Source organism: Rhineura floridana, chromosome 2, assembly GCF_030035675.1.
Source record: "Rhineura floridana isolate rRhiFlo1 chromosome 2, rRhiFlo1.hap2, whole genome shotgun sequence".
Taxonomy (NCBI): domain Eukaryota; kingdom Metazoa; phylum Chordata; class Lepidosauria; order Squamata; family Rhineuridae; genus Rhineura; species Rhineura floridana.
Window position 1 is genome coordinate 3751192 of NC_084481.1, and position 20443 is coordinate 3771634.

The 20443-nt window shown below is 39.8% G+C and overlaps 1 protein-coding gene across 10 annotated transcripts in view; it reads left to right on the forward strand.

The window, feature by feature from the left end:
• Positions 1-20443, forward strand: part of COL6A3 (collagen type VI alpha 3 chain) — a 151541-nt gene that overhangs the window by 48964 nt on the left and 82134 nt on the right. For 7 of the 10 annotated variants that reach the window (XM_061607642.1, XM_061607645.1, XM_061607643.1 and 4 more), the window contains 4 exons: positions 10199-10798; positions 14541-15140; positions 17788-18354; positions 19550-20164. In XM_061607642.1, the coding sequence (XP_061463626.1) occupies positions 10199-10798; positions 14541-15140; positions 17788-18354; positions 19550-20164 (2382 nt within the window). The remainder of the gene's footprint in view (positions 1-10198; positions 10799-14540; positions 15141-17787; positions 18355-19549; positions 20165-20443) is intronic. The other 3 variants (XM_061607648.1, XM_061607652.1, XM_061607649.1) reach the window with 2 other exon arrangements.

Below are 20443 nucleotides of genomic sequence, written 5' to 3' on the forward strand. Positions count from 1 at the left end.
AGTGGTTTTCCTATATTTTTCTTTTAAAATGGCAATTAAGAAAGTGGCTGAAAATCTGGAAATAACTATGTTTCATAAAATAATGGATGAGATTGAGATAATGAAAATTGAATTGAGTAAAATGAAGCAGGAGATTAAAGATATAAGGGTCCCTGTGAGAGAGGTGACCCTGGAAGGGGTCCCTGTGAGAGAGGAGACCCCGGAGATTGGAACAGGGGTCCCTGTGAGAGAGGAGACCCTGGAGACTGGAATAGGGGTCCCTGTGAGAGAGGAGATCCCGGAGATTGGAACCAACGTGGAACAGGAACAAGATTTGGAGTTTATGGACTTTAGAAATAAAATCTATTGTTTGGAACTCAATGTTATCTCTGAAGAAATGAATGAAGATTCTAGAGATAAAGTTATCAATGGCATGGATAATCTTCTGGACTGGAATGATGTGATGGAGCCCAATATAGAGAAAATCTATGGAATTAACTGCAGCCATGTGACAATGGAAAAACTTTTAAGAGATGACCCAGTGTATTTTGAAAAAAAGAACAGAGATATGATTTTACAGCAGTATTTCAGCAACCTATTCAGAATGGATGGCAAGAAAATATTTGGGATAGAGGTAATTCCCATCAGACTCTTACTATATGACTATGGCTTTGACAGCAAGATTATTATGGAATACTGATAATGGAAGATTGGATATTGAAATTACTGGACTTAACAAGACTACTGAAGATGGAAGATGGAAAATGGAACTAATAGAGATAATAGAACAATGGCTACTGAAATTATTGAACCTAACAGATTCTGATGTGATGGATTAATTGAAATGTTTATTTTGACTATGGTTATGACAATAAGATTATCATAATTAGTAATGAGATGGATTAATCGATATGCTTATCTGGAAAAAAAAATTGATAGATATATTTCTTAAAGAATTGAAACCTCTCTTTGACTTTTTGTGGAAAGAATAAAGTAATGTTTATGAGATTTGATGATTAAGTAAGATAACTACTGGAGGAAAGTGATTTTATAATATGACTTAAGAGACAGGATTGTTATATATTATAGACTTATAACTGATTTGATCTTTGACAAATGGGAAGTCAATATTTTACTCTTTATTTTTTATTTTTGTTTTTTTTTTTTTTCTTTTTTTCTTTTTGTTTAACTATTTTTGATTTTGTTTTTTGTCTTTGAATGTTTTATGATTTTGTCTTGTATGTTTTATGAAAATCTGAATAAAAATTATTGAAAAAAAAAAAAAAAGAAATGGGGGTGCCACAGCATCTGATGTCCTGATGCGCAACCTATACTCTGGACAAGAGGCTACTATAAGGACAGACTATGGAGAAACTGATTGGTTCCCAATCAGAAAGGGTGTGAGACAGGGGTGTATTTTATCACCCTATTGATTTAATCTGTACGCAGAACATATACGGAAAGCGGGATTGGACCAAGATGAAGGAGGTGTGAAAACTGGAGGGAGAAATATCAATAATTTAAGATATGCAGACGATACCATACTACTAGCAGAAACCAGTAATGATTTAAAATGATTTAAAAAGTTAAAGAGGAAAGCACAAAAGCAGGACTACAGCTGAATGTCGAAAAGACTAAAGTAATGTCGACAGAAGATTTATGCAACTTTACAGTTGACAATGAGGACATTGAACTTGTCAAGGATTATCAATACCTCAGCACAGTCATTAACTAAAATGGACAATAGTCAAGAAATCAGATGAAGGCTAGGACTGGGGAGGGCAGCTATGAGAGAACTAGAATAGGTCTTCAGATGCAAAGATGTATCACTGAACACTAAATTCAGGATCATTCAGACCATGGTATTCCCGATCTGTATGTATGAATGTGAAAATTGGACAGTGAAAAAAGCTGATAAGAGAAAAATCAACTCATTTGAAATGTGGTGTTGCAGGAGAGCTTTGCGCATACCACGGTCTGTGAAAAAGACAAATAATTGGGTGTTAGAACAAATTAAACCAGAACTATCATTAGAAGCTAAAATGATGAAACTGAGGTTATCATACTTTGGACACATCATGAGAAGATATGATTCAATAGAAAAGACAATAATGCTGGGAAAAACAGAAGAGAGTAGTAAAAGAGGAAGGCCAAACAAGAGGTGGATTGATTCCATAAAGGAAGCCACAGGCCTGAACTTACAAGATCTGAACAGGGTGGTTCACGACAGATGCTGATTCATAGGGTTGCCATAACTTGTAGTCGACTTGAAGGAACATAACAACAACAAAGCATGATTTCACAGGAGTAAATCCCACTGAACTCAATAAGCATGCAAATGATCAAACCTGCCCTCCACTCCTCCTTCCTCTCATCACCTCCCTTTTGCCCCTTCCCTCCGCTTCCTTTGACCCTCCCCTTCCAATCCCCTCCTTCCCCCTCCTTCCACTTCCCTCTGCCCCCTTTCTCCTTCCCTTTCCTCTCCCTTCCCCCTCCTCCCCCATTGTCAGTTTTACCTATCCTAAGTGGTGTAGCGGTTAGAGTGTTGGAGTGCAACCTGGGAGACCAGGGTTCAAATCCCCACAGAGCCATGAATCTCTCTGGGTGACCTTGGGCCACTCACTTCCTCTCAGCCTCAGAGGAAGGCAATGGTAAACCATCTCTGAATACCACTTACCATAAAAACCCTATTCATAGGGTTGCCATAAATCAGGATCAATTTCCATTTCCATGATTGCATAGGAGTAAATCCCATTGAACTCAATAAGCACGCAAATGATCAGACCTGCCTTTCTCCTCCTTCCCCTCTCCTCTCCCTTCCTCCTCCCCTCCCCTCTTCCTCCTCCCCTGCCCACTTCAGCCCTCCCTCCCTCCCTTCTGGTCAGTTTTACCTATCCTAAGCATGATTGCACGGGAGTAGATCCCACTGAACTCAATAAATATGCAAATGATCAAACCTACCCTTCTCCCCTCCCCCTCCTGCCTGCTCCCATCCCCCTCTGCCCTTCCTCCCATCCCCATCCCCTGTGGTCAGTTTCACCTATCCTAAGCATGATGGCAGGGGAGTAAATCCCACTGAACTCAATATGCATGCAAATGATCAATCCATTCTCAGCAAACTTGCACAGGATCCCGTTTCTTACCTCATATGCTCAGAGGTACATGTTACCAAATTCTTCCAAGCTACACAGCAAGTAGATTGGACTGTGAAATATCAACCCAAATTGTGTTTGCACTTTGACAAATTTGTAGAGCAGTACAATATCTCAGAGAGGAGGTCAGGTCTCCTGCTCCCCTGGTGCATACACTATAGCTGCTCAATTTCTCTGCTTTTTAACCTTTGATAGAAATATCTGTGGGCTATAGCTACGTTCTTAAACCGTAAGGTTTTTTGCCTGTTAGTGAAGTATATTGTTATTGAAAACAGCAGAACTGAGAGCTGCGCTTTAATACTTACAAGACTGAAACCATTTTTTATTATGTAGACAGGAATGAAAGATTATGGACGGTATTCAAGATAAGTCCTACTCAGAGTAGACAAACTGAAGTTAATAGACATGACTAAGATTAATTTCGATGAAAAAAAAAATTAATTTCAATAGGTCTACTGTAAGTAGGACTTGGTTAAATACAACCCGTAATAATTTAACTGACGGTTCATTGGTGCTTTCATACAAACACTGCTGGTGGTCTCCTGAGGTGTTTGTGCATTTGCAGCTAGAGATATGAACTGGCTCTTACTGTTTAATGCAGAGGAGCTATTCATACAGGGCTCCCATAGGATCTCTCTGGATATCACTCAAAGATGAAGGGTTGGGCTATATCCATGTCAGGACCATTCGCTGATAGTAGAATAATTAATAATTTGAACAACCGTGAAGTTGTCCCCATACCCTCTCATTCCTTTCTCATGAAAAAGAAATCTTCAGTGTTTTTCAAAGTATAACATCTGCTTCCTCCAACCCCAGAATCATACATTACCTCAAGGGTCCATGTGATGGGACAGACATGTGTGTTGTTCATGCGTCTACCTCATTCATTTATAAAGCAATGAGTGCAAGGGTGCCTAATTTTTACAACAAAGAATGCATCTTTATACATGAACAAGGAAAACACATGAATAGATAAATATGATTCCCCCACCATCATATTTGATGTTAGTATTGGAGATGAACGCTGGCAGAAGCTGAACCGTAACAGAATGCCTGTTGAAGGAGTACATTTTACCCTGGATATAATCACACCTAGACTCTGGCTTTAAGACAGCCTTTCCCAACTAGTGGGCCACCAGGTGTTGTTGGACCACAACTCCCATCAGCCTCAGCCAGCATTGCCAATGGTCAGGAAAGATGGGAATTTTGGTCCAACAACATCTGGTGGCCCTCTAGTTGGGAAACGCTGCTTTAAGAAAACAATAACCTGGCATTTATTAAAGGAAATACATGTTTGATAGGAAAGCTGTGTAGTTCTGGCTAACTAAGGTGGAGATGCAACAAGGCATGCTTGTTCCTGCATCTGAAGAGAAAAGAGAGATCCACAGGGTGTCCTCTCTAAGGGAGGAGTGGAAGACAAGAGAGCAGAGCTTGGAAAAGTTAATTTTTTGAACTACAACTCCCATCAGCCCCAGTCAGCATGGCCACTGGATTGGGCTGATGGGAGTTGTAGTTCAAAAAAGTAACTTTTCCAAGCTCTGCAAGAGAGGAGGTGAGGTCAGCAACCCTAAGTGTATCAGTCTTGCACTGGAAGGAAGATCCACACAAGTTAGAAGGGAAAGGATAGTCTAAGGAATATGGAGGCTCCTCTGTCTACTCTGTCTCATGCAGACACATCAGCCTTCAGTGCCAGCTGAGTTACACCCAAATGCTTCCAACAGATTTGGCCCTGAGTTCTAATGTGGGAGGTTTTGCTTCCCATCTGGTAGCCACAGAGTGCTCTTGGGAACACAGTGGTGATGGTGTGGATACAGCCATCCAAGTTTGTCTACAAATTGCAAAAGAACCTAGTGCGCATGTTGCCTTTTAATCTAGTCAAGACACATGGAGAAGGCTGGGCTTGAAGAGGTCAAGAAGTTGTTCAACCATTGCCTAGTCGCTTCCTGTTCTTCCTTAGACAGGTTTGCATAACCGTGAAGAAACATTGCAGCAGTGAATTCCATAAAGGTGTAAAAATGTTATTATTAGATCATGTTTTGCTGAGCTACAACTTACACTTAGTACCAGCTTTCTGACTTTTTTTACCATTAAATGCTTTAAGGCTGGTTTGCAGGAGGAAGTTAAGACAAAGTACTTGTGTGGTTGTACCTTAAAATGGTGAAGATTTAAAGGAGCAAATTAGCAACCTATTTCTCAGTATATTTGTGTAATGAATGTAATTAGGCAGTATCATGTTCCTTAAATAAATTTGTCATATAATTTAAACTTAAAATATTCATAATAAAAGGAAGCTACAACCCCGTCGTTTAACTATAACATTAATAATTCAGGGATCAACATCTTGGTTTGGATTATTCAGGCTCTGGACTTGAAAATTCTATTAAAATATTTCCACAGCTGGTAAAAACCATGCATTTTAATTTTCAGTGTATATTGCTAGCAGTTTCTATTTTTTCCTAATGATAATAATTTATTTGTTTGTTTATTTATTAAATATATATACTGCCTTTCCTCCCAGAAGGAGCCCAGGGCAGCAAGTTAAATGAGACAATAGTAATATACAAGGAAGCATAATATATTAATTATTCTTTGGTGGTAAATGTATAAGTCCTGCTTATGCTTCTGAAATGATCTCTATGTTGCAAAGGCATTGCAAATTATACTAAACTACTCCTTAACAATCTTACTGCAGAAGTTCAAAAGTGAAGAGTTAATTGTCAAATTGGGATCATCTGTTAAATCAATGTACGAGAACTGCCGTTTTTTCAACTGAAATCTCATCCCATATATGCCCACTTGACCACTTCATTCTGCAGAATTGGCACTTTTACAAGTGCCACATAATGTCCATTTTGCAGTTGTAAGGAATTGGTCTTTTACTGTTGGCAGCTCCTGTTACACTCCCTGTCTATTGACATTAAGCAGACACCTTAGCTAAAATAACGTTTTTGTTTAGGCAAATCTACCCAGACATGTAAAGTTGACATATATTTTAATCTATAATTTTATAATGTATGCTTTTAATCTGTTATTTTTATTTATATATTTTTTAAAAAACTTGTTTTTTATTTATTTATTACTTATTTTTATTTATTTATTAAATTTATATCCCACCCTTCCTCCCAGTAGGAGCCCAGAGTGGCAAGTGTGACCTTTGTTTACAATTTAGTGGCAGGAGCGATTCCGAATGGTTTTTAAAATTCTTTGTCGTTCCATAGCAAGTTAAGTGAAAAGCAAGCTCTTTTAAGCTGTCACTTTCATTCTGTAACAGGAGGTGCCTATTCTATAAGTTACTTGTTCTTTCAGGCTAATATGGCTAATGTTTACAAAAAATAAAATTTTGCACTAAAGTGTGCTGAATTCTGTGACCAGTATGACTTACGTAAATGAAGCAGTTGCATTATTTTCTTACTTTGCATAATTCATTCTACAATTTTATTTTGCATAATTTGTTGTAGTTCTTCATGTCATATAGAATCAACTCCTAGGAATTACAGCAAAATCACAGTATAGTCAAACAGCAGTAAGATTCGAAAGTACACAGCAAAAACCCATCAAAATAAACATGTTTTTAAATTTCTGACGAAAAGGATTCAAAGTGTGTGGGGGAGAGATTGATCTCAGTTGGGAAAGCATTCCAGGTGATCTTATTGCCCATCCAAACTTCCTGAGAGTATTGCAAAAGTGTAACTGAAGCATGGATAATTGAGGACAAGGACATCTCCAGGAAAGGCTGCAGCTGGTCAATGAGCTGAAGCTGATAAAATAAAAAAATAAAGATATCTCCAGTCCATCACCACTACCTGGGCATTTTAGGGAAAACAACGATCCAGGAGCATCCCCGAGTTATATTTTGATCTTCCAGGGGCAGTGCAATCCCATCCTCAACAAGTTGAACCACCTAATCTAGTTTCTTGAGCAACAGCACTTCATTTTTGTCTGGATCAAGTTTAAATGTGTGATTTTTATTGTATACAATTTTATGTACGTGCTCGATTTTATTGTAAGCCGCCCTGAGTGCCCTATTATAGGGTAGAAGGGTGAGATAGAAATATTTTAAATAAATAAACTTCCTCTTCCTGCCTGATATTGGACAATGGAAACAAGAGTGTCATCTATAGATTGTTGAGACTTCAGTCCAGACTTCAATGATAAGTGTCAAGTAGGAACTTGAGTAAGGCATCTTTGTGCTGAGACAGCTGTGGAAAACCTGAGAGCCTGCTTCAGACTCACATCAGCAGGCATGCATCTCTGCATAATGAGAGATTTCTTTCTATATGACACAATTTCATTTCAAGTGTGCATACATCGTGTATGGATGCTCCTTCAACCTTTCCGAGGCTCCTGTCACTAAAGAGAAGTACACTGATAGGAAGATTAAGGCCTCATTCTCACAGAGATGGTAAACCTGTGTGTGGGCAGGACCACTTCAAGCTGCAGGTGAGGGATCATATGGCTGAATGCTCTTCCACATACATAGAACACTGCCATGATCTGTAGCTCAATGTAGATGTAGATTAGTCTTTCCCAACCCTTAGGTCCCCAGATGTTCCTGGACTACAACTCCCATCAGCCCCAGCCAGCACAGCCAGTGGTCAGGAACTGTAGTGCAGCAACATCTGTGGAACCAAAGGTTGGGAAGGCTGTCCTAGATTCAGTCTCCAGGTAGATGCCTGTCTGAAACCTTTGACAGCTGCTGTGTAGACTACTGAGTAGATGGACCAATGAACAGATCTCAGTAGAGGGCAGTTTCTTAAGGCTTTGCTAGAATCCTTCTTTCTAGCTTTCTGTATCAGGAGAATCGTTTGCATGGAGGCGCCTCCACCTGCAGTCTGAATTGGCTGCATCATTGAAAACTAGGATTGTTTCTAAACCAGTACAAAGGAGCAATACGTTTTCCAGTACTTTAGTGCTAAGCACGGTAGTCATAACCTAGCAAGCTCTTTTATGTGGTACATACGCTTTTAGTCTGCGAATGCAGTGAAAATTGAGCCTAGGGCTAGTTGGACGAACAGGATGTCTAAAGTTCACAGCTATAATAGGCGCTTGTTATAGATTCACAATGAAAGCTGTCGTTGGGACATGCTGCAATAGTATTACATAGTGATATGTATCCACTGCAGCAGTTAGTGAAGTCTTTAAATTTTGAATTGCCACTCATTTGATGAACCACAACCTTGACCATAAGGGACAACTGAAACGTTCTTTGCTGCTCTCACTAAAAGTATAATATTGACCATATTAACATAATTTATTAAAATTGTATGTAATGGCATTTTGAGCTCATTGTGGGCGGTATGGAGCATTTTATCCTAGTTGTCAGTCATTCTCCAGTTCTTGGAATAAAAGTGTAGCCCTTGTGATGATAAACCCCCCGCAGCTCTTCAATATGTGCTTGGTGAACAGAACTGATAACTATATGAACAAAAACTATTTGGTGTGCAAAGAACAGGGGAGCAAAATTATACACATTCTTTTCTGTCAAGGAATGCAAGTGATGTAGATAGTCTCCCCTCCCCCAGACATTCTCCCGGGCCAGATTCAAAGTGTTGGTTCTTACCTATAAAGCCCTTAACGGCATCGGACCGCAATACCTGGCGGAACGCCTCTCCCGCTATGTACCTACCCGGTCGCTGCGCTCGACGTCGAAGGCCCTTCTCCGTGTCCCAATGCATAGGGAGGCACGGAGAACGATAACTAGAGCTAGGGCCTTCTCAGTGGTGGCCCCCGAACTATGGAACGCCCTCCCTGATGAGATACGCCTGGCGCCTTCTTTGTTATCTTTTCGGCGCCAGGTAAAGACCTACCTCTTCGCCCAGGCATTTTAAAAATTTTAAAATTTGAATTTAAAATTGGAAATTTTTAATTATGTTTTATTGTGTATTGTATTTACATCCACTTGTATTTTAACCTGTTTTATTATGCTGTACACCGCCCTGGGAGCTTATTGCTATAGGGCGGTCTAAAAATGTAATAAAATAAATAAAATAATAAATTTAGCCCCACAAGTGGCCTAAGGTGAACTCTTGTGACTTGCAAGACTGTGTTCAAGATCCAAGGTCTTAACACCGCAGCTACTCCACACTGTTGTTCGGTGCTTCAGAATTATTATTGATATGCATCCACTGAGATTTGTAATGGCTTATTGTATATCATATATTGAACCACACATGTCTGTAGTATCCACATACTAGTTTCTCCTCAATAAGTGCTCAGTTAGTTCTGCTTTGTAACGTAGTAAAGTCTTCACGAGGTGTCTTTACTATTTCAGTTTTAGGTGACAGATTAATTTCTTTTTTAAAAAAACAAATAACCAAACTTGGACATAGAAAGATCAAAGAAATAACTTCAAAAACGTTTAATGTTTCCTGGAGCTGCTGTTGGCCCTTCTGTCCACCTCCCTGTTATAGAATCCAGTTGCTTAGTCAAGCATGCTAGCAAATCTGGGGGGAGGGAGTGGTTTGGATAAGCACAGGCAAGTTGTGGCTGCGCAGCAAATGTGATACGTGTGTGCTCATTTAGTCCCCTTCTACCTGATGCTATGGGGTGGGTAGGGGAGGGAACTGAGCTGGGAGAGAGTTGGGGTCAAGGTATGGCAGTTTACTGGGCAGATGTGTCAAGTCTGGAGGTATACAAACAGAAGTGGTTATCCAGCTTGAGAAAAGGGAAGAAGAAGGGACTCTGATACCTAGGTAGGGACAATCCACCCTAGAGGATCCTGGCTCGCTGCAAACAGGATGCTGGCCTAGTACTTTTGGTCTGACCTAGATGGGCGCTTTTTGTGATCTTCTTTCCAAGTGCAGAGACCTGAACTGACTGTGTGAATACCGCAGAGGAATTTTATACACGACTACAAAAAGAAAAATGTGTGCCAAAAAATTAAGCTAGATGTATTACATTTGAATACATTTTCATGTAACTCAGCATAAACAAACAAAGAGAAACATCTTTTCTAACAGTAGAAGCATTATCTGTAGCCCCTGAATGGTACACACTGATAAAGAATTTATTGAATGTGTTGCATAGGTAATCCCACTGATTATATGTATGTATATTGTTGCTTGCAGTTGTTGAAGTCAATAAGAAGGACGTAGTATTCCTGATAGATGGCTCAACAGCCTTGGGAACTGCCCCTTTTAATGCAATTCGTGATTTCATTGCCAAAATCATCAACAAACTGGAAATTGGACCAGGCCTCATTCAAGTTGCAGTGGCACAATATGCAGATACTGTAAGACCTGAGTTTCATTTCAATACTTTCCAGTCCAAAAGAGATATCCTTGCAAATGTCAGAAAAATGAAGCCAGTTGGTGGTGCTGCTCTCAACACAGGCTCTGCACTGAGGTATGTTAAAGATAACTTCTTCACCAGTGCTGTTGGATACAGGATTGATGAAGGCATACTGCCAATGCTGGTCCTTATTACTGGTGGTAAGTCAAGAGATGATGTTGCCCAACCAGCACAAGAAGTGAAAAGAAGCGGTATATTAGTCCTTGCTGTTGGATCCCAAAACGCAGATGGTGCTGAACTAGAACAAATCGCCTACGAACCAAACTTGGTATTCAGTCCTTCGGAGTTCCGCACAGTTGTACTGCAAAAAATTCTTCCTGATGTTTTGACACCTATAAGAACACTCTCTGGAACTCTTGTGGAAATACCACAAGAAGGTAATCACTGTTCTTGTTAAATACTGAAATGCATTGCAATTTGATCTTTGAACTTAGTACTGCCACCTAATCCTTTGGTTATTGCTATTTGATTCTTGTTACTAACCAGTCCCATAGCCAACATGACTGTCATCACACCTTTATAAAGCCATTTGAAATCCACATCTGGTGTATATTTGATTGATCACGCTTAACTATTTACTTTTAAAATACTGAAGTGTCAGAAGAGATAGTTCATACAGTAGAATTAACTTTTAAATAGATCAGCAGTACAATCGTATGCATGTCTACCCAGAAGTAAGCACCCTTAGTTTAGTAGAAGTTACTCCCAGGTAAATGTGTATAGGATTGCAGCCTAAGTTAAATATATTTATTTCCCATCTGTTCCCTCTGCCTTAAGCATAAAAATAGCCACATTCCGGCTTATTTTAATATTTTTGTATTTGAAAGTTTGATCACTGGAGCCTTTGGAATATGTTCATTGTATTCAGCTGCTTTTCAGCATCAGGTCCTGCAGCTATGATTCCTACAGAATTTATTTAGCTATTATTTCCCAGTTTACTTTAATAAAGGTGTTATATTAATGCACATGGTACACTGACAAAGAAATATGTTGAATTGCTTGTCCATCCTCCTTGGAAAATGGTGGAAATATTCACCTTCAGCAATCCTAATGATAATTAATGATGCATTTATTCATTATCTCTGATTCTTTAAGAGCTCCAGGTCAGAGGGCTGTTTGGCAGGCATAGTTTTCCCAATCCAGTCCTTGATGCAGCCCTTCTGCCTTTTTCCTCAGTCACTTATTCTCTAGGTAGCTGGTAGACTGCTAAATGTCCAGACAGCGAAAGCCTGCGCTTGTGTGTTATAACCCTGCCCAGTGAACACAGTGAATTCTGGGCTGTCTCCCCAATAATGAAGATGGCAAAACTGATTAGAATCAATCATGTTAGTTTCTTAGGAGCTTCTACAATAATCCTGAATTCTTGCAATAATCATTTTGGAGCTCAGTTATTGTTAAAATTGGTAACTTTTAAAGTCTTCCCTACTTATCCTAAATTAAGATGAATATCACAGGATAAACATCTGTCCCATAACAAGCCTTTTCAAAATGTATGTCTCTTACTAATATCTTGCATGATGCATATGAGCTGTGACATTTTTATTTTAAAATATAAATTAAAAATGTTCTTAAATGTTCTTAGACTTCGAAAGATATATACTCTCTGTCTGTCTGTCTCTGTTTCTTTTCCTGTAGGTATTAGCAAATTACAATATATATATATATTAAATAGCACACTAAAGGTGGGAAACCTCTGGCCCATGAGCCACCAAGCCATTTCCCCAAAACCACCTGCCCCACATCTAACAACATATGTGGTGATACGACTGCAGAAAACAAAATTGAACTCCTTGTGCATCAATTGATAAGCGGGGAGTTCGATCCTGCTTGGTGTTTCAATACAGGAAGGAGTTTGGATTGAAACCCCTGCTAAAATGAAGTATTTTTCCCTCTGTTTTAGCAAGGGTTTCAGTTGCCGTGTCCAGAGCAAGGTGCACCCTAACTACCTATCAGCTGATGGGTTGTGGGAGTGTGCCTTTCTCCAGAAGAGGGAATAGTTTCCATTGGAACAGCTGTTAAAATGGAGGAAACCAATTCCTCCTCCAGGAGTAAGGCTAGCAGCCGCACCCATCAGAAAGCAGACAAAGTGCTTTGAAGTCCCATCTTTGGGACTTCAGAGTACCAGATCACCAGATGACATTGTGATGTCAAGTGACTGACAGTTGGGCAACCTCACCTACCTGTCAGATTTGGCCCTTATCCTGATAAGGAATTGGCCTGTGGAGCCGGAAATATTCCCTGTCTCTGAGATATAGTGATCTGCAGAAACGAGGGCTCAGAATGTGACTGTGTGGTAATAGTAAATCAGAATATAGAAGGCATGGGCATAATCTAGTCAAAGTTAAGGCCTTGTGTATCTGTCTCTCATTAAAATCAAAGAGACTTCCATGTGCTTACCTTCGACGTGAAGGAAAGAATTTCATTCCGGAAGGACACATTAGCAAATTATGTTTATGGTCCATGGTGAGAATAAATACATATAAATCAACACATTTAAACACATTTAACTAATATTTTGCAATGGGATAACAGTTTTTCTTTAAATATTGAAAAATGTAATTTTATGTTTGTGAGGATATGGTATCTAATGTTTGATAAAGTCAGTTGTTCAGATGCACAATGATAAGTAATTAGTGAAATGCATATTCCTAATGCATATAAGATACTAGCTTAGGTTCAAATTTCACATTTGTTTCGGACAATGATGGTTGTTTTACAGTAGTCCTCTTTGGGCGTACAATTCCCCCAATAATTATTTACTTATGAAATTTGTATCCCATCCTTCCTCCCCAAGGACCCTGTGTCAAACATCAAAATGTTAAAACAATATTATTTATTTAGAAGTATTAATTACTTGTTAACAAAGGCTCCAACTGACTTACATTTAAAAACATAATCGCAAATACATTATACCATTAAAAAGTCATATAAAACAACATTCTCATATAAACACTTACAATTCAGATAAACAATACAATTTAAAATAAAATAAAAACATACTAAACATTTTAAAACAATTAAAAACCATTAAAACATACACATACTTGCCATTCACATAAACGCAATACAATTTAAAATAAGCACATTAAACATTTTAAAACAATTAAAAACATTTTGAACCATTTAAAAGCAATCCCATAGTATTGTGAGGGGAAACAGGGACACCCTGCCCCCTCTGTTAAATCCACTCTGTTAAATTATGGAATGGAGCCTAAATGACTTGGGGAGCCCCCCTCCCAAGCACTGCAGGTTTCCTGAACTGAAGGTGGACGGACTAGGCATATGTGCCCCCGTTCTCCTTCACTATAGTCATGTAGGGGAAATGTATGCTTTACAGATATGGATACAGCCCTTCCTGCTTTTTCAGCTGCCCTATAGGTCATTTGGGGAGGGAAAGGGGGCAGAAAGGACCCAATCCATCCCAAATGGGCATATAGCAGGCGCAGATGTCTTCAGGCCCTGGCACTTGTGTGGTGACATCAGTGGTCCTGCCTGAGATCCTGCTACATTCCTTGCTGTCATGGGGATAGCCTTCTCTGTTACCTGCACTAGTCCCATAGGATTAGGTAGTGGTAGGTAGTGTGTGCATATGTGCTGACAAGTTTGCAGCAAGCCTTTGGGACCCAATGCTTGTCCAAAGACAGTTTCAGGTGGGTGATGAGGATCTAGAGCCCTTTCAGATGATCTAGGGCCGTTTGCAACTTTTCAGCCCGATTTCGATTTCCAGTAATTTAAATTGGATGCCTAAATTGGTTCTAAAAACCAAGAGCTTCCAGATCCAATATAAAAATCCACTTAAACTGAAGTTCAACAGCAATTTTAAACAGGAGAAGTCTTCCATTCCCATCTTTCATTACCTATAGACAGGACTTAATGCTATTCTCATTGAAAAGTGAACCAGGGAAGAATCCAAGAAAACCTAAAATATAGTTGGGTGTGCTTTAAATTATGAAGAAATTGTTCTTGACACTTCATTCTTCTTTCCTTCTCTTTGTGGCTGCCCTGTTCTTCTTTCTAATGAGGTATACATGTGTGTACAGCAAAAGTTATATGCACACATGACAAATACTGGTGTGTTTTTCTATGATGTCTCATGTTATTTTCTGTGCTCTGCTGCAGTTCTGGTAAACAAAAGAGATATCATCTTTCTTTTGGATGGATCAGCCAACGTTGGAAATGCCAACTTCCCGTATGTCCGTGACTTTGTTTTGAGCCTAGTTAACTCCCTTGATGTTGGAATTGATGATATACGAATCGGCTTAGTGCAATTTAGTGAGAATCCAAAAACGGAATTCTTTTTAAACACTTTCCTAACCAAGTCAGACGTACTTGATCGTCTAAGGCAGTTGAGACTCCAAGGGGGATCAGTACTGAATACTGGCTCTGCACTAGACTTTGTTCTTACAAATCACTTCACTGAAGCCGGTGGGAGTAGGATAGATGAAAACATTCCTCAGGTGCTAGTCTACTTTGCAGCAGGGCAGTCTGTCGACTCATTCGAGCAGGCTGCCAATGCATTAGCTCGTGCAGGAGTGCTGACCTTCTGCGTCGGTGTTAGAAATGCCGATCTGGCACAACTTCAGCAGATTGCATTTAATCCACAAATTGTATATTTTAAGGATGAATTCAGTTCTCTGGCATCTTTACCACAGGAATTGATTAGGCCACTAACAACGTATGTTAGTGGAGATGTTGAAGAAGTGATAATCCCATCAGCAGGTAATTTGTTCTTCTTGCCAAATGGATTTAAGAATTATTTTGTTTTATCTTGCAAGTATGTTTCAAATGACATGTAACCTTTTATAACTCTAGTTTCTTAGAGCCATTATACACACTAAGAAATTCATATATGGAACATCCCACATGTATACTGTCATGTGTGACTAGCCACAGTATCCCTAACATGTTCCTTGCATGCAGGAATTTTCTGAAGAAGCCCTTAGGACTGTTTCATACATGTGATTTCAGGTACACTTATATGGAAACAGGTGGCTCACATATACCCAAGTACACTGTTCTGCATAACGATTGCATATGTGTTCATTTTACCATTTGGACATGACCTTAAGAAGCTACAGGTGACAAAATGGATACACATTTTTCATGCATGAGGTGTACACATTTTTACCTCCTAGATTCCAGCTTTTATTTTTTTAAAAAAGCAAATTTTCTAGCTCATTGTCTCTGATAGATTTGAAAAGAAGCAGGTAATATTTACAAAAGATTCCAGGGTCTGGGGGAGGTATAGCTTCCATGCTCTTCACAGTCATTTTTCCCCTCCATTGTTTTGAAGAGGAGGAAAAATTAACTATCTGTGCACCCAATGCAATAGAAGCCTATGCATGCAGTTAAAGAGATTTGCTGAACCATAGATACAATCATAGAGTTGTAAAGGCTCTCAGAGGTCATGTAGTTCAATCCCCTGCCAGTGCAGGAAGCCTGCTGCTGCAGCACCCCTGATAGGTAGCCAAATGAGAGTCTACCATCTTCTGTGGCAGTCCATTCCATTTCATTTCAAACATCTCATACTATAACGAAGTTCTTCGCAACGTTTAGTCAATTCCCTTCCTTGTAATTTGAACCCTCTGGCTTGTGTTTTGAATGGAGGCAATGGAAAACTAGTTGGTTCTATATACTATTTTAATTACAGGTCTAGTTTTCAGGGTCATTCTAGACAAGATTGTCTCCTTACACTTTTTCTTTTCTTTTATTAAGTTCCAGGGAAGGCTGGGGGTGTGTGTGTCTATTTGGATGGCGCTACTGGGGGAGGGGAGATTATTTTCTCCCATGGTATTTTCCTGATGAAAACTGCCTTTCCCTAATTTTGGTGTTCCTGCTACCTGTTTATTGCATGTATAGGTAAGCAGCTGGTGCCATGGTCCTGAATCAAGCTGAGTCCCTTCCCCTGTAGCTGCCTTTTTCAGAACTTTGAAGAGATGGGAGGTCCACCATCTTGTATAGTTTGGCCCACACTGAGACAGACCTGTGTCTGATCTGTACTGCTTTAGACTGCAGGTAGAGGTTCACACAACTGATTGCTCCTCATCCATATAAAAAGTTTCCTGCACATAGCACACTAGTATGTTGGGAAGAATGGTTCTAGCTTAGCCTTCCTGAGAAGAAGTTTGAGTCTGGGTTGTTGTCGTTTTATTTGTTTTTTGATACAGAGGAGCATTCAGCCATATGAGTAATTCAGAATGGTACAGCCCAGATGAAGACTGATGACTTTGGTGAGAACTAGGCTACATATACAGCCTGTTCATGGAAGCTTAAAAAAACAACGATGGGCATATTTTAGTTAGTGTTTGCAGGCCCACACCTTGAGAGAAAGCCTGAACCTTTCAGAGCTGCATAGAAGAAATTACATCCTGTACAACTTTTTCCATTCCTGCAGCATTGGTACCAGAAGAGAGAGGAGAAAGGGGCAACATGCTGCAAATGCACCAGCAGGAGCACCAGATTGGCTCTGCTGGTGTGCTTACACTGTGCTGATTCACATGTGCATGTCCCTCACTTGGTGACTGCAATATCATGTGATAAGTTGCATGTAAAAATGTGCTATTGCAGAGTAAGCACAGCAAGCAGAGCTTTCTATCATTTCAGATCTCTTAAAACACAAAGCTTTTCAACTGGGCTCCTGCTGGGAGGAAGGGCGGGATATACATCAAATAATAAATAAACTGAGACAGATCCCACATTCATCTGCTAGCAATCAAGTGTACAATAATGTGTAGTCAGTCAAATGATGCGAACATGCATGGTGAACCATGTCTTACGAGCTGTACTGAAGTTAGAATTTTATTAGACTCAGGTTCCTCCGACCATGTTGTCTGCTACTGCTTTCGAGAGAAATGAACAGACACCAATGGGGATGTCTGAAACATCTTTACCTCCGGCAGGTTCTGTCTTCCCCATCACTACAGCACCATGATAGAAGAAGCTGCACCTCTGTCCCATAAGCCCCATATCTTTATAGTGTGATGTCCTCCCAAAATTAATAGTAGAAGGTTACAAGTCTAAGGTTTATATTTTAAGCATTCAAAAGATGCAGAAACTATTTTTGCTTCCAGGACCTCATTTCTCATTTCACTGCTTGCATATCTCAGCAGGGGGAAGATATGATCTTTCATATAATGCACTAAAAGTACCAGTAATTCACTGTCCTGCAAGTTTCTAAGTGATTCCCTGGGATTCCACAATTCTGAGCTGTATCATAATTGCTGTGGGAGACCCAAAGAAAGGCCCAAAGCCAGAATTTTTCCTCTTACATAATCAAGATAGTGCTGATTTCTCATCTCCTATGTGTAAGATCAACCTGTAATGATTTTGTGTGTGTATTAATTTTTTTCTTCTTTCTTAATTCCAGGAAACAAGATTGATATTTTATTCTTGATTGATGGCTCATCAAATGTTGCGGGTCAGTTTCCCATTGTTCGGGATTTTTTGCACCGAATTATTTCTGACCTGAATGTTGGTCCTGATGCCATACGTGTAGCTGTGGCTCAGTTTAGTGACAACGTGCAAGTCGAGTTCAATTTTCATGACATCCCATCCAAGCAAGATATCCTTCAGAAGGTGAAGAGAATGAAGATAAAAACAGGGAGGCAACTGAACATCGGCGCTGCATTAGACTATGCCATGAAGGAAATCTTTGTGAGGCAAGCTGGGAGCAGGGTTGAGGAAGGAGTGCCACAACTCCTTATGTTCCTTGCTGCTGGGAAATCAAGTGATAGTGTGGATGAAACTGCTGATGCTCTGAAACAAGCTGGAATTGTTACGTTCATTATCAAATCCAGGACCGCAGATCTTGTCGAATTAGAAAGGATAGTTTATGACCCTCAGTTCATTCTAACTGCCGACCCCCTTTCTAGAATTGGAGACCTACAACCTCAATTAGTCAATCTATTGAAAACCATTGAATTTAAGGATACAGGTATTTATCTCTGCAGTTTCCTTCTTTATTTGTCTTTGAAGCATACAGTCCAACTGATTAAATTGATTAAAAGCAATTAGGATGGTTTAACTACTTTGAAAAGATCTTGTATGGACAGTCCTTAATGCATATGCAGAGGGAGTGTATCCACAGAGTGTTGAGCTTGCCCTTTGGTTTGAGAGACCTTGTTCACATTCTTGCCCAGATACAAGCTTCAATGAGTGTGCAAGCCTAAAGTACTCCCCATATATATCTTGAGAATAACATTGACTTGCCTTCGACATGAGATTTACATACCAGTATGATATACAGTAGATGGTAGAACACTGCATTGAAAGTACTTATATGAATGATTAATATTAAAAAGATATAGTAAAGTACAGTAATGATACCAACAACTTTTGAATTTGGGGAAGTTTGAAAACAAACTCCCGAGTTTGGAAATCCTGACCCTACTAACGATCCCAGCACAAATCCATACAACAGATGGCTACACAATATATCGGAAAGAGCACAAGGTAATAATTATGTTTTACCTGTCAGCATAGTAGTCTCTTGGTTTTTCAAGACTGCTTACCGAAGGTAAAACACCACCCTGGAAAAAAGTGGAAATAGCTCTTTACTGTGTCATTATCAGTTTTTACTTACTTGCAATGCAGTATGTCATAGCCATTTTCTGCATGATGTGCAGACGGTAAAACCAGTGTGAATGAGGACAATCTTAATTAAAGAGTGATCTTGAGTGTGGAAGAGATATACGATAGAAACAGGAAAAAAAGAGAATATGAAACTTCAAAGTGCACAGGAATGAGCTGATGTCAGAAGGCCCTCTAATGCTTTTCAAATCAAGAGGCTCTTCGTTAATGTCAATTACACCAGTTTCTTCAGATAAGCTGCTTAAACAGGCCCTTATCTGACTTTCGCTGACTCTTAACAGTAAGACTACTTAAGCAGGTAATCTTATTAACTGATTCCTGTAATTCCTGCACATCTTTGAAGTTTTTTCCCCTCTTCATTCCCAGCACTGCTGCCTTCCCTAATTTATCTCGCCTCCAGTTTTCTTTTAACCCTGGGAGCAGAACCATGCATACTTAATCCACTTTAAAAGAAACGTGAGCCTACCTTAAGATTTTTTTTCAATGTGACAATCAATCTCATTTATTCTTCTTTCCTAACCCCCGCATTTCTCAAACAGTTGAAGTTCAGAAGAAGGATGTTGTGTTTCTGATAGATGGTTCCGATGGCATCAGAAGTAGTTTCCCAGAGCTGAAGTCCTTTGTACAAGGAGTGGTTGATAGTTTGGATGTTGGTCCTGACAGAGTCCGGGTTGCTGTGGCCCAATACAGTAATACTGTAAAACTGGAGTTTCTTCTGAACCGTTACTCAGATAAGACAGATGTGACCAGAGCCATCCAGAGATTGTCTGCTGTGGGAGGCTCTTCACTTAATACAGGGGCTGCCCTTAACTACCTTATTAGCAATGTATTCACAAGCCAGGCTGGAAGCAGGGTGTCTGAAGGTGTCCCACAGTTCTTGATCCTGCTTACAGCTGAAAAGTCAAGCGATGATGTCAGAAGGCCTGCTATGGATCTGAAGACGAAGGGTGCTGTGCCTTTTGGCATTGGAATTAGAAATGCAGATATCACTGAGCTGCAGACAATTTCTTTTGTTCCTGAATTTGCTGTCCTTGTTCCTGGTGTCACTCAGCTGAGCACCTTACAGCAGCTCATTTCAGAAAGAGTGTCTCGACTGACCAGGGCAGAAATAGAAGCTTTGGCCCCAGAGTTGATTTTTCCACTCCCTAGCCCAGGTGAAAAGAAATTTCTTAAGTATTGAAATGGTGTTATAATTATGCTTATAATGTGGCACACAACCAAATAATGGTCATGAGCCAGCCAAAGCTGGTAGAGGGGAATGGCAAAGGGCTATTGCAGCTGTACTGATCACATTTGTCAGTGCTTGTTTTGGCTTTTCCAGTCACTGTGTAAAGGGTTACAAAACATGCCCAAGCAGTTTGCACAAGAAGTATTTGTGGGGGCAGGGGGAGAGAGATCACATTTACTGTGTGGGCAATGGCAGTTCTAATATC